Source organism: Eschrichtius robustus, chromosome 9, assembly GCF_028021215.1.
Source record: "Eschrichtius robustus isolate mEscRob2 chromosome 9, mEscRob2.pri, whole genome shotgun sequence".
Taxonomy (NCBI): Eukaryota; Metazoa; Chordata; class Mammalia; order Artiodactyla; family Eschrichtiidae; genus Eschrichtius; species Eschrichtius robustus.
In genome coordinates, this window is record NC_090832.1 from 19,309,658 (window position 1) to 19,323,943 (window position 14,286).

At 37.3% G+C, this 14,286-nt stretch overlaps 1 protein-coding gene across 5 annotated transcripts in view; it reads right to left on the reverse strand.

The window, feature by feature from the left end:
- Positions 1–14,286, reverse strand: part of GRM1 (glutamate metabotropic receptor 1) — a 349,857-nt gene that overhangs the window by 15,474 nt on the left and 320,097 nt on the right. Inside the window, exons 8-10 of one of the 5 annotated variants that reach the window (XM_068551043.1) lie at positions 9,759–9,795; positions 5,921–5,940; positions 4,245–4,262 (exon numbers count right to left, since the gene is read on the reverse strand). The exons of the other annotated variants lie outside the window; for them this stretch is intronic. Coding sequence (XP_068407144.1) covers positions 4,245–4,262; positions 5,921–5,940; positions 9,759–9,795 — 75 coding nt within the window. The remainder of the gene's footprint in view (positions 1–4,244; positions 4,263–5,920; positions 5,941–9,758; positions 9,796–14,286) is intronic. 5 annotated transcript variants of the gene reach the window in all.

A 14,286-nucleotide genomic window follows, 5' to 3' on the forward strand; every position in this document is an offset into this window, starting at 1 on the left:
TCAGAGGTGTTTGGCTTATCTTTTAACCTTTCTGATCCAGCCAACTGCAGACATCAGCAGATGTTTTGAGGGAGAAGCTGGACATGTATTGAAGCCTCTCATGCCTTTTATTTTATCACTTCAGCCTCCAGTGACTACAAGATCTCTTCTGTCTTCTCTCCTCCCTCCACTGACACTCTGCTTGGACCAAGTCTGGATACTCGTCCTTTTGCCAGAGCCTGGAATTGGCAGATGCCTCCAGGGAAAAGCATCTGCAGATCATCTGCTCACTTCTTAGTTCTCCTGTTTCTGGTATTTTACTTCTCACTAATCCCTGTCACTACAGCAGCTCCCTGATGCTGAAAAAAAAGATAGCTTTTGTCTTTCATACCTGTTTTCTAAACCTATTCTTATTCTTCACGACATTTTGCACATATTTCCTTCAGGAATTCTAAAATGTTTATCAAGTTCTTGACCACACTGCAATGTATATTATATCTTTGCATCTCTCCTGTGATCCTTTTCACTTCTTATTACATAAGTTAATTCTTATCTTCAACAGTAGGCAAGTCATAGTTTCTGGAGGGCAGGATCCATGGCTGATTTACCATTGCGTGCTAGTTTATCCCCCTTTTACCTACCCCAATTCTTGGAAATAAAAGGAAACCATGTAATTTCTCATGCAAACTGATTACTTTTAAGAGTGAAGGAAGTGCTCTTAAAAATTATGTCATGACAAAAGACATAAACTGGGACTTTCTTGGGCATACAAAGAGACATATGGTCATCTGTTTACACTAAATGTTGAACAAGTGATTGAATAAACAATACAGAATGAAGAAATATTCCTAATATGAAAATAATACAGAAATAGTCCTGAGCTTCTTTATCACTTTGGTAATTGCAGGAATATCAAAAGCACTTATTATTTTGTTACTAATTCCTAAATTAATTCTCATATTCAATATTGACTGTCCTAAAATCTCCAGCAAAATTTACATTAAAAAAATAAAATAGTAAAAATAATGTGTATATGTATTTGTGTGTGCAAAAACTAGACTATACATAAATATGTTAATGGTGTTTTTCTCTGTGTATTGGTAGAATTGTAGATAATTTTTATTAGCTGTTTTGTGTTTTCCTATATTTTCCAAATTCCCCACAATTAATATTTATCATTTTTTAAAATATGAAAAATAAGCAGTAACTGTTATTACAGAAAGAAATTTATAATATATAATTCAGAAGTAAAATTCCCTCTTCTTTTAGCTTTACCCCAATAAACTAAGGTATTATATGAGAGTTGTGAATATATTATTTTTTGCTGAAAAAATATTAAAGTAAAAATTCTAAATATATATTAAAATATATGAGGAGCTACTAAGGAGAAATATCAAATATAAATTACAGAATTTGGGAAGTTGTACTAATATTTTGTATGTACTGAAGTCTTAATTCAAAATTTTGTAGTAAATTTAGTCATTATACTATAAATAAACATTTTACTGTACATATATTTTCAATGTTTATTCTCACATATAGGCATCTTTATTCATGAGAAAGTAAAAGCTCAAAATTAGAAAAAAAATACAACTTGTTACATAAAAGGAAAAAAAAAATACCCTGCTATGTTTCCAGATAAACTTTAGGTGCCAAACTGCCAAAGTAAGTCTTTTTATTATTTTGCTCTGATTTATCACAGAGGGGGAGAGAAAGAGATGATGAAAACAACTTGCCAAAAACTAAAGTCTTCACCTCAGGATGTTTTGAAAAAAGAAATTATTACTTTGGTAAGAAGCTTAAAATTCATGATAACAAAAAAAGACTTAGATCACTTGAGAACTTTGTGAGGCTTTTAATATTCTTGGCTAAAGCACTAATATTAGATATATGTTTTCACTAAAATTTATTTTATGCCATCACTTCTGTTTAAGCAGAGGCATTAATATCCCCATGTCACCACCCAGCAAACCTGAAAAGAAACTGATAGGCAATCATCATAGAATTTCTTCCACAGTATTAGAAGTACAGTCACCATAGCCCTAAAAGAAATCTTGGTCGTATCATAACCTATTGAGAAAGAGGAAGGGGAGATATTAAAACTGGGATAAGAGGACTTCTGTGTCCAGCTAAGATGTAATTCTTTGGGGTAAACCAGCTCTCCCACTGAGAACAACTAGAAAAAAACAGACAAAATATTTTTAAAAACCATTTAAAGACATTGGGATTCTGTCATGGCAGCCAGAATCCAAGGGACCAATAAGTCAGAAAGAAGAGAACTTCAGAGAGGTAAGTAGATAATCTTCAAGCTATTTTTCTCATTGGGACATTTGATGATTCTTGATACAGAAGAGCAGATTGAGAGTCCAGGCAGAGGGTCTTAGGTAAGAGGTAAAGAAGCAAGAAAAACAAATATTTACAGGGCTACAGACACAAACATTTGAGTTCAAGTCTTCCAAGGTAGCCAGGACTTGAGGAGCCAAGACCCTGAAGAGAAGGAGGTCAAGAAAAGTGAGACCAACACTTGGTGGGTTTCCTTTAGAAATTTTTGCAAATTTTAGGCTGCACAAAGCACAGGATACAAAGCTAAGCAGAAAGCTGCTGAAAATCAGTGCAGTTTTAGGTAGTCTCATAGCACTGAGGAATCAAAATAGGAGTTAAAGACATTTAAAGAATGAAGAAATGAAGTAAACGGTGAGGACTCAGGTTCTTAAAATCCCTGATCTCAAGATCATTATCATCAGGAAAATGCAAATTAAAACCATAATTAAATACTACTACACACCCATTAGAATGGCTATCATGTAAAAGACCATCAACACAAAATGGATCTCATACATTCTTGGTAGGAGTGTAAAATGACAAAATCACTGTGGAAATCTCTTTGGCAGTTTCTAATAAGTTAAACATACACCTGCCTTATCATCCAGTAATTCCACTGCTAGGCATATACCCACAAGAAATGAAAATTTATGTCCATAAAGACGTACGTGTATGTTGATTGTAGCTTTAGTTGCAATATCGAGAGCTGGAAATTGCCCAAATGTCCATCAACGAAATAGATTAAACAAATTTTAGTATATTCATACAAGGTAACACTACTCAGCAATTAAAGAGAATAAACTATTGGTACATGCGGGAGCATGGATGAGTCTCACGCTGTGTGAAAGGATGGCTCATAATGTATATATAGAGAAACTATTTTAAAATGGGGAGATCAGGAGAGCATATGCCAACAATTTGTTTTAACTCTTCCCAGTGATTAATTGGTAGCGGTAGTATTAATTGTTAGACATTTCTATGGCTACTGTGGAATAACACAAACATATACTTATATTCTGATTCTATCACCTGTTTCCTCGGGAACTAGGATTCTTATTGTGGCATAAATGTAATATATATGTAGTACCTGATAATACATGAGCTGTCCATGAATTTCTGGATCAGAAAAGCTGAGAACAGATAGAGTAGGGAGTCTATGGAACACTTACTTTAAGCTACTTCTGAAGACCTACCAACTATACTATTCGCCAGTAGAGTATGGTAAATAGAATGTGAGTATTGTCATCTCCACTGTTAGAGATAAAGCAACTGAAGTCTGTAGAAAGGTAAATGTGAGAAACAGTGTGTGATCGTATGGACCACACAGAGTGCACATTCCTAAGGAAGCGTCTTCTCAGGGACCGATGAGGATCTGGTTCTCAGACTTGCAGTCATTTTTCCCATCACTCACCACCCAGGTAAATATCATAGCACAACTTATTTTGTCTGCCCAATAAGGATAATATATCATCCAGGGTGAGACTTATATTAAACAAGCTCATATAGTGAGGTTGTTATATAACAGAATTTCAATTTCATTTGCAGTAGGAAATAATGTACAGGATTTAGAATACCAAAATGTATATAAATAGGGGAATCCAATAATTAATAGTTACTTGCTCACAGGGAATCAGAAGAAGGGGTGGAGGGTGGAAAATGTCAGTACTTAAACATTTGATGGCATTAAGCCAATATAGCTTACTTCATCCTTTTAGTCTTAGGGATCACCTTGTCATTTGTACCGAAATTTTCAGAGCCCGTGACTCACCATCCCCTTCACTCATCTCAGCGTCAGAGAGGTCTACGGCCATTTCCAGTGTTTGTTTGTTTGCTTTTCTCTGCTTTTGTGTCTGATCAGTCTCCCTCTCTTAAAAATCAACCACATTTTAGATGTGATAGTCCATCTGATCTGGTAATAGTTCATATATTATAGGCTTTGGAGCTAAACTACCCTGAGGTGACTGCACATCTCTATTTACTCTGAATTTTGTGAGCAATCTTACTTTTACTTTTCTTTTTACCTTTTAAGCATTTCTTTCTGTTCACTATCTTCTTCCCCAGTTGTCAGAGCCCTAGGTCAGGCCACTCTAGTCTCCCACCTGGACCCTGCTACAGCCTCCTCCCAGAGCGCCCCACCTCCCACCTTGCTCTCCTGTGTCCTCCACACTGAGGGTGGAGTATTAGCTCTAAAACACATTTCTCACTAATCACAGTGTGCCCCTGCTTTGTGACTGTGGTGACTTCCATTGTTCAGAGGATGAGATCCACGCTCTTGAGGTCTGTAAGGAGGCCCTGCGTGATCTGGTCTTAGCCCGCCCTTCCTGTCTACTTATCACACTTGCCTTTATTCTCACTTCCAGGCATCCTGGAATTGCTTCCTGTCCTTCAGCCATCAGTGTGTTTTATTGCTCAGAGCCTTTACACTGTGATTGTTTGACTGGTCTACCCCTTTAGCTCCCTTCCTTTCCTAGCTAACCCCTTTTCTCCTTCAGAAGTCAGTCTAAATAATACTTAGTCTTGGGAACTTTTCCAGCCTCCACACACTGGGACTGGTTAGGTCCTCTTAATAACACTCCTGTAACACCTTGTACTTATCCTTACAAACATTCACTACACTTGTAATTACATGTTCAATGTTTGGTCTACTGGCTAGAATCCAATTTTCCACGAAGGCAGGGGCTGGATCTATTTTGCTCACCACTGTATTCCCTGCCCGTGTCTCAATGGCCAGCACATGTAGGTGCTTGAATCAATTAGCCATCAGTGCTTCTCTTCCCAATGTAAAAAGGGGTGCATCAGGCCTTGAGCTCATTCTAACCATGAGAGCAAAAGAGACTTTATACTAGGATCGGCCCTAGAATAACTTTTGACTTTAAACAGTTGGAGCTAAACAAAACCTTACTAAAATTGCTTGCAATTCTATCTCTTACAATCAGACACTGACGGAATCAGTGGCTAAAGTCACAGAGCTGCCTGGTGACGGATCTACAGCCATCCTTCCTACTCCCTCACCCCTCCCCCAGCTGCCCCATTATCGTAACTTCTTTTATTCTACTTTGCTCGTGTAAGTCTTCATTCCTTTTTCTTTGTTAATACTTTTCCTACTCCCCTATCCCACATCCACCTAAGCCAAATAACATAAGCAGTGCAAAGTTTAATCAAGTGAAAAATGACATTAATTCCCACAGTGTTTGAGAGCATTTACTAGAAACAAGCTAACAGTATGTGTTTTTATAACTGAAAAATCAGGGAAAGGAAAGTATTTTCTATCATTATTGATTTCTCCTAAGCAGTTGTTTTTCAATATCTTTAGCAGCATCACCAGGGACTTCGCCTAATTTCGTTAGGAGCAGACTCGTCATTCATCCGGAAGATAATCTGCATAGAGGGTATTGCTAAGTCGCCTTCAGTTAGAGGAGATTTCCCTTACCCCTCCGAAATAAAATAAAATTATAGACACATTTTTGGGTTAACTGGATTAAATATTTGCTGATTTTCCTCTTCTATTCTATTGACCAATGTTAACAATAAGTAATATTTTATTGTTGGCCTGTAATTTATGATGTATTTTAATTCATTCAGAAGACAATGTCCTAACGATCCATATTTCTTCAAAAACAAAACAAAACACCTTTTCCCCTCCTCTTTGTTCATCTTGAGGTGACTTAGAAGTATTTTACAGCCAGGATTCTCTATAAGGTAGCAAAGAGAAGGCCCAGTTTTTAAATTTGTTTGACTCTACACCTCACACCTTCATAACAAACGCTGTGTCAGCGTGATGCATTTTCTCGTCCCTCCATTGGTATATCTGCTGGAGTTTGTAGCAGTCACTCACATTTTGCATAGATAGGTGATCACTTGGCTGGCTGGTTACCACCTGCAGGTTTTGAAGTTTCTTTTCATCAATGTTTCTAAATATAAAATGCTGGTGCTTAGAAGCTACTTATTCAGATGCCAAAGAAGAAAGGGTGGGTGGTAGTTGGAGATGGAATTACTCTGGTGGAGACACTTGCAGGGCTTCTGCTCACATCATAGTCATACCCCTTCTCTGCGAACTGCCTCCCTGATCTTACCCATGGAGGACGGGAGTGATGGGCCCCTGCAAGGTAATTTTATACTCTATGACTTCACATCATCTTTGTCCGTCATCTCCTTGACCTGGGATAGACACCTGAGTCAAGCTGAGGTAATCAGTGTCTGTCTGTGTTATGTAGAACCACGTGGGTTGAGGGAATTGAAGCTGTCTCTTTGGTAACTGGACCGATAGCATGTAAACTCAGGAGCACTGGGATGGTTGTCCTTGGACTGACCATGAGGGCCCAAGAAATGGAGAAAGCAGATGTATGAGGAGAAGAAGGAGGCGTGCAGGGAGCCAGGAGATGACATAGATGCCTGGAACCTTTTTCCTCAGGAGCCCAGTCCCCCTTGTGGCCCAGAAACGTTCCAAATCTTGTTACTATAAGATATCTGAAATTATTCCTTATATTTTTTCTATTAAATATCCCACCGCCTTTTGCTTAGGCTAGCTTCATCTGGCTTTTATAACTTGCAGTGGAAGAGTTCTAATTAATGAGCCTATAGGCACCGTTCTCATGATATGAAGCTTCCAAATCCACTGGTACTTTCTTCTGTTTCTTCATTGTGCAGGCTGCTAATATTTTTGCTCTTGAACCCGCTTTACGAACGTGTTGCTCACATGGCCTGCTTCCCTTTTGAGTAGGTAGCACTTTACACTGGACTCTAAGGCTAACAGATGGCATGCAAACGATCTCATCTTTCTTTAGCTGTGGCCAAGCACGGACAGGTTGCCAGGTCATGTCAGACAGGGTGTGCTTCTTCTCACACCTCTTACACAGTAACGCCGCGCGCCTGGGCTTTCCGCAGACACACAGCTCCACCATTCTACGTAGCGTGGATATCACAAGTTGAGAGTAACGATGCGTATACCCAGTTTTTACAACTGTCATTACATGAAGGTGTAACGCAGAGTTTTATGCTAGTATATGAACGTTCATACCTCCTCCCCTATTTTCATAATTTTAATGTCACTAGCTAACAGCTAGTGAAATTTTACTATACGCTAGGTACTGCGCTATACTCTATAAATTTTCCCATTTACTTACACAAAGGGAAAGTAAATATGCTTAGGCTAGCTTAGGTTGGCTTCTAGAACTTGAAGCCAGAGAGTTTTAATTAACGAATGTATAAGCTTTGTTCTTAGGATCTAAGGACATCCATGGTCATGTTTAGCCTGCAGGCCTCCAGTGTCTCCTCTGATAGTTTCTTTCATCTAACAGGTGATTGTTACATACAGCAGGACCAGGATAAAAAGAGTATCTGTTACGTAGAGTGGGACCTTGCAAAAATAACAAACCCAGACTCAATAAACTTCTGACTCTAAATTTACCCACCCACCTGAATCACCACATTATACTATTTTCTATTATTTCACTCACTGGATTTTATTGTAATGATGCGTTATACCAATAAACTATGACCTTCTTAAGGGCAGACTCCATGTCTTATTCATTTTATTGAATACATGAATGAATGAATACATTATTGAGGTAACAGACATAAAGGTGATGAAAATTATATTTTAGTTAAAGTGATAAAAACAAATGATTTTATCCAGAAAACAATGATTTTAGTCCCATTTCTTCCTCTTATAAAAATGGCCTTGAACTTTCCAAGCCTTAGTTTCTTTATTTATACAATGGTGTTATGTGTACCTACTTTGGGTCATTATGGATAGTCATCTGGAATATTTTTGAATTCAGTTCAGAAGCTACACATTATAAATATAGGAGAATAAAACACTAAGTGTGAGAACCTGCATATGTATGTCATGCAAGTTCATTTGAATTTGAAAGAAATATAAAAGGTGGCCTATATTCAAAAGGAATATATTCTCTTTGAAGCTGTAGCAAAATCTGTGCCCCATGGTCTCAGTGTAGAACTTGAAAATATAAAATATGAGTATCAAAAGTAGCTATCTCTGTGTTATTTGTAGAATGAGTATATTATTCACAAGAGGGAAAAAACAAGGAAATAATGGTGACTGTAAATTTGTGTCCCCACCCCCCTATCCTCATGTCATTCATCTCTCCCCCTGTACTTAAGTCCATGTCTTCTGAAGGTGGTCTCTCACCACGGCAACTCCTCAACACACAACTTATTTACTTATCTGTTTTCATTCTAAATTATGGCTAATGTGCTTTTAGGTCAGTGTTACATGTTTCAGAGAGTAAAGGCATTTCATCTTGTTTTTTCAGTGGGCATAAGGTTTTACCCCAAACAAAATACCCTCACACTGGCAGGCTCAGGCATTATGACTGGCTGTCAGGAAGAGAGTCAAGGATTTGGATTTCTAGCCCCTTCCAATCACAGCTGAATGAAGGTAACTGTTTCATTCTCAACTGAGTCTGGCTCTGAACACACAACACCCTTCTTCTACAAACAACCTGTACTTTGGAGCTGTGACTCCTCCAACTCCACCCATAATGCCAGAACAGCACACCTTACTTTCCAGCTTTCCCTCATTTGTCCCATTTCAAATCTTACAGTCAATGCTTGTAAGCCCAGAGATCTGATAAAATCAGTAGTAAGAGTTGTATTTTAGGATTTTACTTAAAATTCATCTAAGTTTCCAGCTTAATTTTTCCATCTTTTTGTTTTTTTTAATGACAAGCAACACACATGTAGTGAAGTGAGAACCAGCATCAACCACAACCAACATATTCTTCAAAATTGGTGCTTCATTATGACACTTGTCAATTGATGTCCAATGGCTCTATTGCAATGGCACAGCTCTGGGTCAGACTGCCCAGCATAACCTGTATGACCTCTAGCTTATATTTTCAATTTCTCTTTCTCTGTCAGCTCCTTTCTCAGATACTACAAACAAGCTTAAACTTCTCCTCTATTATACCACTTCTCCCTCTTTCCTTGGCTTCCTTAGATACTGTCTAAAATTCTTAATTCTTTTATTGACAAACTCCTCAACTTACAGCTATAAAAATTCTACTCACATCACACCATTGAAACGAGTCAAGGATAACCATAGAGTCTCCATCCTTGGGGATCCCAAGGATCCCAAGTTCTATCTTCTTGGAACAGTCTGTTATAGACTGAATGGTTGTGTCCCCTCAAATTCATATGTTGACATCTTAACTCCCCAACGTGATGGTATTAGGAGGTGGGGCCTTTGGGAGGTATTTAGGGTTAGATGAAGTCATGAGAACTGGATCCTCATTATTACTCTTATAAGAAGAGACACCAGACAGCTCACTCTCCCTCCTCTCCCCTTCTCTCTCTCTTTCTGCCCCCACGCTTGCACAGAAAATTGGTTATGTGAGCACACAGCTAGAAGGCAGCTGTCTGCAACCCAATGGGAGAGGTCTTACCAGGACTCAACCATGCTGGCACCCTGATCTTGGACTTCCAGCCTCCAGAACTGTGAGAAGATAAATGTCTGTCTTTTAAGCCCCCAGTCTGTGGGATTTTACTATGGCAACAGAGCTGACTGAACGAGTCTCCTTGGTTTCCTTGATACTGTGATCCCTCTGTTTCTCCCCTTTTTTATTGTGTTGTTTATTGCTTTCAGGTTTTCCTTATTTATCTTATCTCTTAAATGTAAATGTTCCCTAATGTTCTTCCTCCTACTTTCTTCTTTTCTCATGTCTTAATCACTCTTTTGGCCACTGTAAACATTCTGACAATTAAGCCTCAAATCTAGAGCTCTGGCTCAGACCTTTCTCTTAAGCTTCTGACAAATTTTTCAATACTTTATGGATGCCTCTATTTGAATGCCTTTACTGGATTTTCAGTTGATAAGTCTGAAACCCAACTTATCAACATTTCCCCAGTCCTATTCTGACAGGAGAATACAGGAGTATTCCCTATCAGTTTTTATGGTAGTTGTATTTTTCCAGTTACCCAGGCTCAAATCAAGAGAGTTGTATTCTATTGTTCATTTCTTTCTTACCCCCCCCCCACCAAAATCAATATTCCAGTTCTAATGAATCAAGCTCAGAAAACGTTTTCCTATGCATGCCTGGGATTTGACTTTTATTTCACTGCTCAAGTTTAAGCCTTTTATTTTCAACCTGTCATTTGGATTTTTGTAGCACTCTATTAACTAGTCTTTCTATAGTCAATCTCTTCCCATAAAGCTTACACATGAACATAAAACTTCACAAAAGTCATTAATGCATCTTGTGGTTTATATAAAAAGTATCCAAATTTCTTCTTAGAACATTGATCGTTATCTATAATCTGTCCTCTTTCTGCATTTAAAATTTACCCACCACTACACCTCTCCAGGCACTTCACTCATAAGAGATTCCATGTTTCAGCCCAAAAGTGCATTTACAATTCTAAATCTTCATTTATGTTATTTTCTACATGTGAAATGGTCTCGCCATAGCACAGTTTCTCCTGTTGAAAAACATAAGGTTAAGTTTAAATGCCACTTTTATAATTTTATTAATAAGTCTTTCCCCATCCTTCCACAGATACCACTCCATTTAGATGGACTGAATGAATCTCTTTCTTCCCTGGACACATAAAATGCTATATTGCTCCTCTATTATGGCAGTTAACCGAGTATATTTAGTTCTATTTTTGAGTGTCTCCCTTACTATTTTGCAAGATTGGTGCATTCTGTAACTACCTCTTATATCTTTTTTATCCTAAATATTACCTAGCACCATATCAAGTACGTACATGCTTTTACGAAGCATATGTTACTGTTGAAACAATCATTGATTAAAGAAGTGAATGAATAAACAATAGATCCACCATAAATATTACTCTCAGGTGTGAAATTCTATGACAAGTACTTCAATAAAATCTTCTGATATGTACTATAAAATCAAGTGAAGAATTATAATAACTTTTAAAGCTTTTTATTGTATGATTAAAGGAAAAATAATTTCAAAATGACAGATTTTCTCATTTACAAGCTAGAAGAGTGAACGAATTCTTTGTATGAAAGAGAACATGTTATCTCTATTTGATTGTGATGTCTGTTGGCTCACTGTCATGTTTCCTTTCCTAATCAAAGGAGGAAAGACAAATGAAGAGGCTTACCCAGGGAATAAGCACTAGTGTTGTAGGCTTATTTACCTTTTCTGTACACACACACACACACACACAAAGTTTCTAGCAGACCCAGAGGAAAATGTCCTCAAAGCATCATTTCACTTAGTATTTCACTTAGCTTTTGCCTTCATTAAAAACATATATACAGAAGCAAGAAGACCTACAATCCTGCAGCCTATGGAACAAAAACCACATTCACAGAAAAACAGACAAGATGAAAAGGCAGAGTGCTATGTACCAAATGAAGGAAGAAGATAAAACCCCAGAAAAACAATTAAATGAAGTAGAGATAGACAACCTTCCAGAAAAAGCATTCAGAATAATGATAGTGAAGATGATCCAGGACCTCAGAAAAAGAATGGAGGCAAACATTGAGAAGATGCAAGAAATGTTTAACAAAGATCTAGAAGAATTAGAGAACAAACACCTAGAAGAATTAAATAACAAAAAAACAGAGATGAACAATACAATAATTTAAATGAAAAATACACTAGAAGGAATCAATAGCAGAATAACTGAGGCAGAAGAATGGATAGGTGACCTGGAAGACAGAATGGTGGAATTCACTGCCACAGAACAGAAAAAAGAATGAAAAGAAATGAAGACAGCCTAAGAGACCTCTGGGACAACATTAAACACAACAACATTCGCATTATAGGGGTCCCAGAAGGAAAAGAGAGAGAGAAAGGACCTGAGAAAATATTTGAAAAGATTACAGTCGAAAACTTCCTTAACATGGGAAAGGAAATAGCCACCCAAGTCCAGGAAGCACAGAGAGTCCCAGGCAGGATAAACCCAAGGAGAAACACACCAAGACACATATTAATCAAACAAAAATTAAATACAAAGAAAAATTACTGAAGGCAACAAGGGAAAAACAAATAACATACAAGGGAACTCCCATAAGGTTAACAGCTGATTTCTCAGCAGAAACTCTACAAGGCAGAAGGGAGCGGCATGATATATTTAAAGTGATGAAAGGGAAGAACATACAACCAAGATTACTCTACCTGACAAGGATCTCATTCAGATTCGATGGAGAAATCAAAAGCTTTACAGACAAGCAATGGTAGGAGAATTCAGCACCACCAAATCAACGCTACAACAAATGATAAAGGAACTTCTCTAAGTGGGAAACACAAGAGAAGAAAAGGACCTACAAAAACAAACCCATAACAGTTAAGAAAATGGTAACAGGAACATACATATCGATAATTACATTAAATATGAATGGATTAATGTTCTAACCAAAAGACACAGGCTCACTGAATGGATACAAAAACAAGACCCATATATATGCAGTCTACAAGACACCCACTTCAGACCTAGGGACACATACAGACTGAAAGTGAGGGGATGGAAAAAGATATTCCATGCAAATGGAAATCAAAAGAAAGCTGGAGTAGCAATACTCATATCAGATAAAATAGACTTTAAAATAAAGAATGTTACAAGAGACAAGGAAGGACACTACATAATGATCAAGGGATCAATCCAAGAAGAAGATATAACAATTATAAATATATATGCACTGAACATAGGCGCACCTCAATGCATAAGGCAACTGCTAACAGCTATAAAAGGGGAAATCGACAGTAACATAATAATAGTGGGGGAATTTAACACGTCACTTACACCAATGGACAGATCATCCAAACAGAAAATTAATAAGGAAACACAACCTTTAAATGACGCAATAGACCAGATAGATTTATAGGACATTCCATCCAAAAACAGCAGATTACACTTTTTTCTCAAGTGCACACGGAACATTCTCCAAGATAGATTACATCTTGGGTCACATATCAAGCCTCAGTAAATTTAAGAAAATTGAAATCATATCAAGCATCTTTTCTGACCACAATGCCATGAGATTAGAAATCAATTACAGGGAAATAACATAAAAAACACAAACACATGGAGGCTAAACAATACATTACTAAATAACCAAGAGATCACTGAAGAAATCAAAGAGGAAATCAAAAAATACCTAGAGACAAATGACAATAAAAACGTGACAATCCAAAACCTATGGGATGCAGCAAAAGCAGTTCTAAGTGGGAAGATTATAGCAATACAGGCCTACCTCAAGAAACAAGAAAAATATCAAACAATCTACCTTACACCTAAAGGAACTAGAGAACGAAGAACAGATAAAACCCAAAGTTAGTAGAAGGAAAGAAATCATAAAGATCAGAGCAGAAATAAATGAAATAGAAACAAAGAAAACAATAGCAAAGTTCAATAAAACTAAAAGCTGGTTCCTTGAGAAGATAAATAAAATTGACAAGCCATTAGCCAGACTCACCAAGAAAAAGAGGGAGAGGACTCAAATCAATAAAATTAGAAATGAAAAAGGAGCAGTTACAACAGACACCACAGAAATAAAAAGCATCCTAAAAGACTACTACAAGCAACTCTGTGCCAATAAAATGGACAACCTGGAAGAAATGGACAATCCTTAGAAAGGGATAACCTTCCAAGACAAACCAGGAAGAAATAGAAAATATGAACAGACCAATCACAAGTAAAGAAACTGAAACTATGATTAAAAATTTTCCAAGAAACAAAAGCCCAGGACCAAATGGCTTCACAGGTGAATTCTATCGCACATTTAGAGAAGAGCTAACACCCATCCTTCTCAAACTCTTCCAAAAAATTGCAGAGGAAATAACACTCCCACACTCATTCTATGAGGCCACCATCACCCTGATACCAAAACCAGACAAAGATATTACAAAAAAGAAAATTACAGACCAATATCACTGATGAATATAGATGCAAAAATCCTCAACAAAATACTAGCAAACAGAATCCAACAACACATTAAAAGGATCATACACCATGATCAAGTGGGATTTATCCCAGGGATGCAAGGAT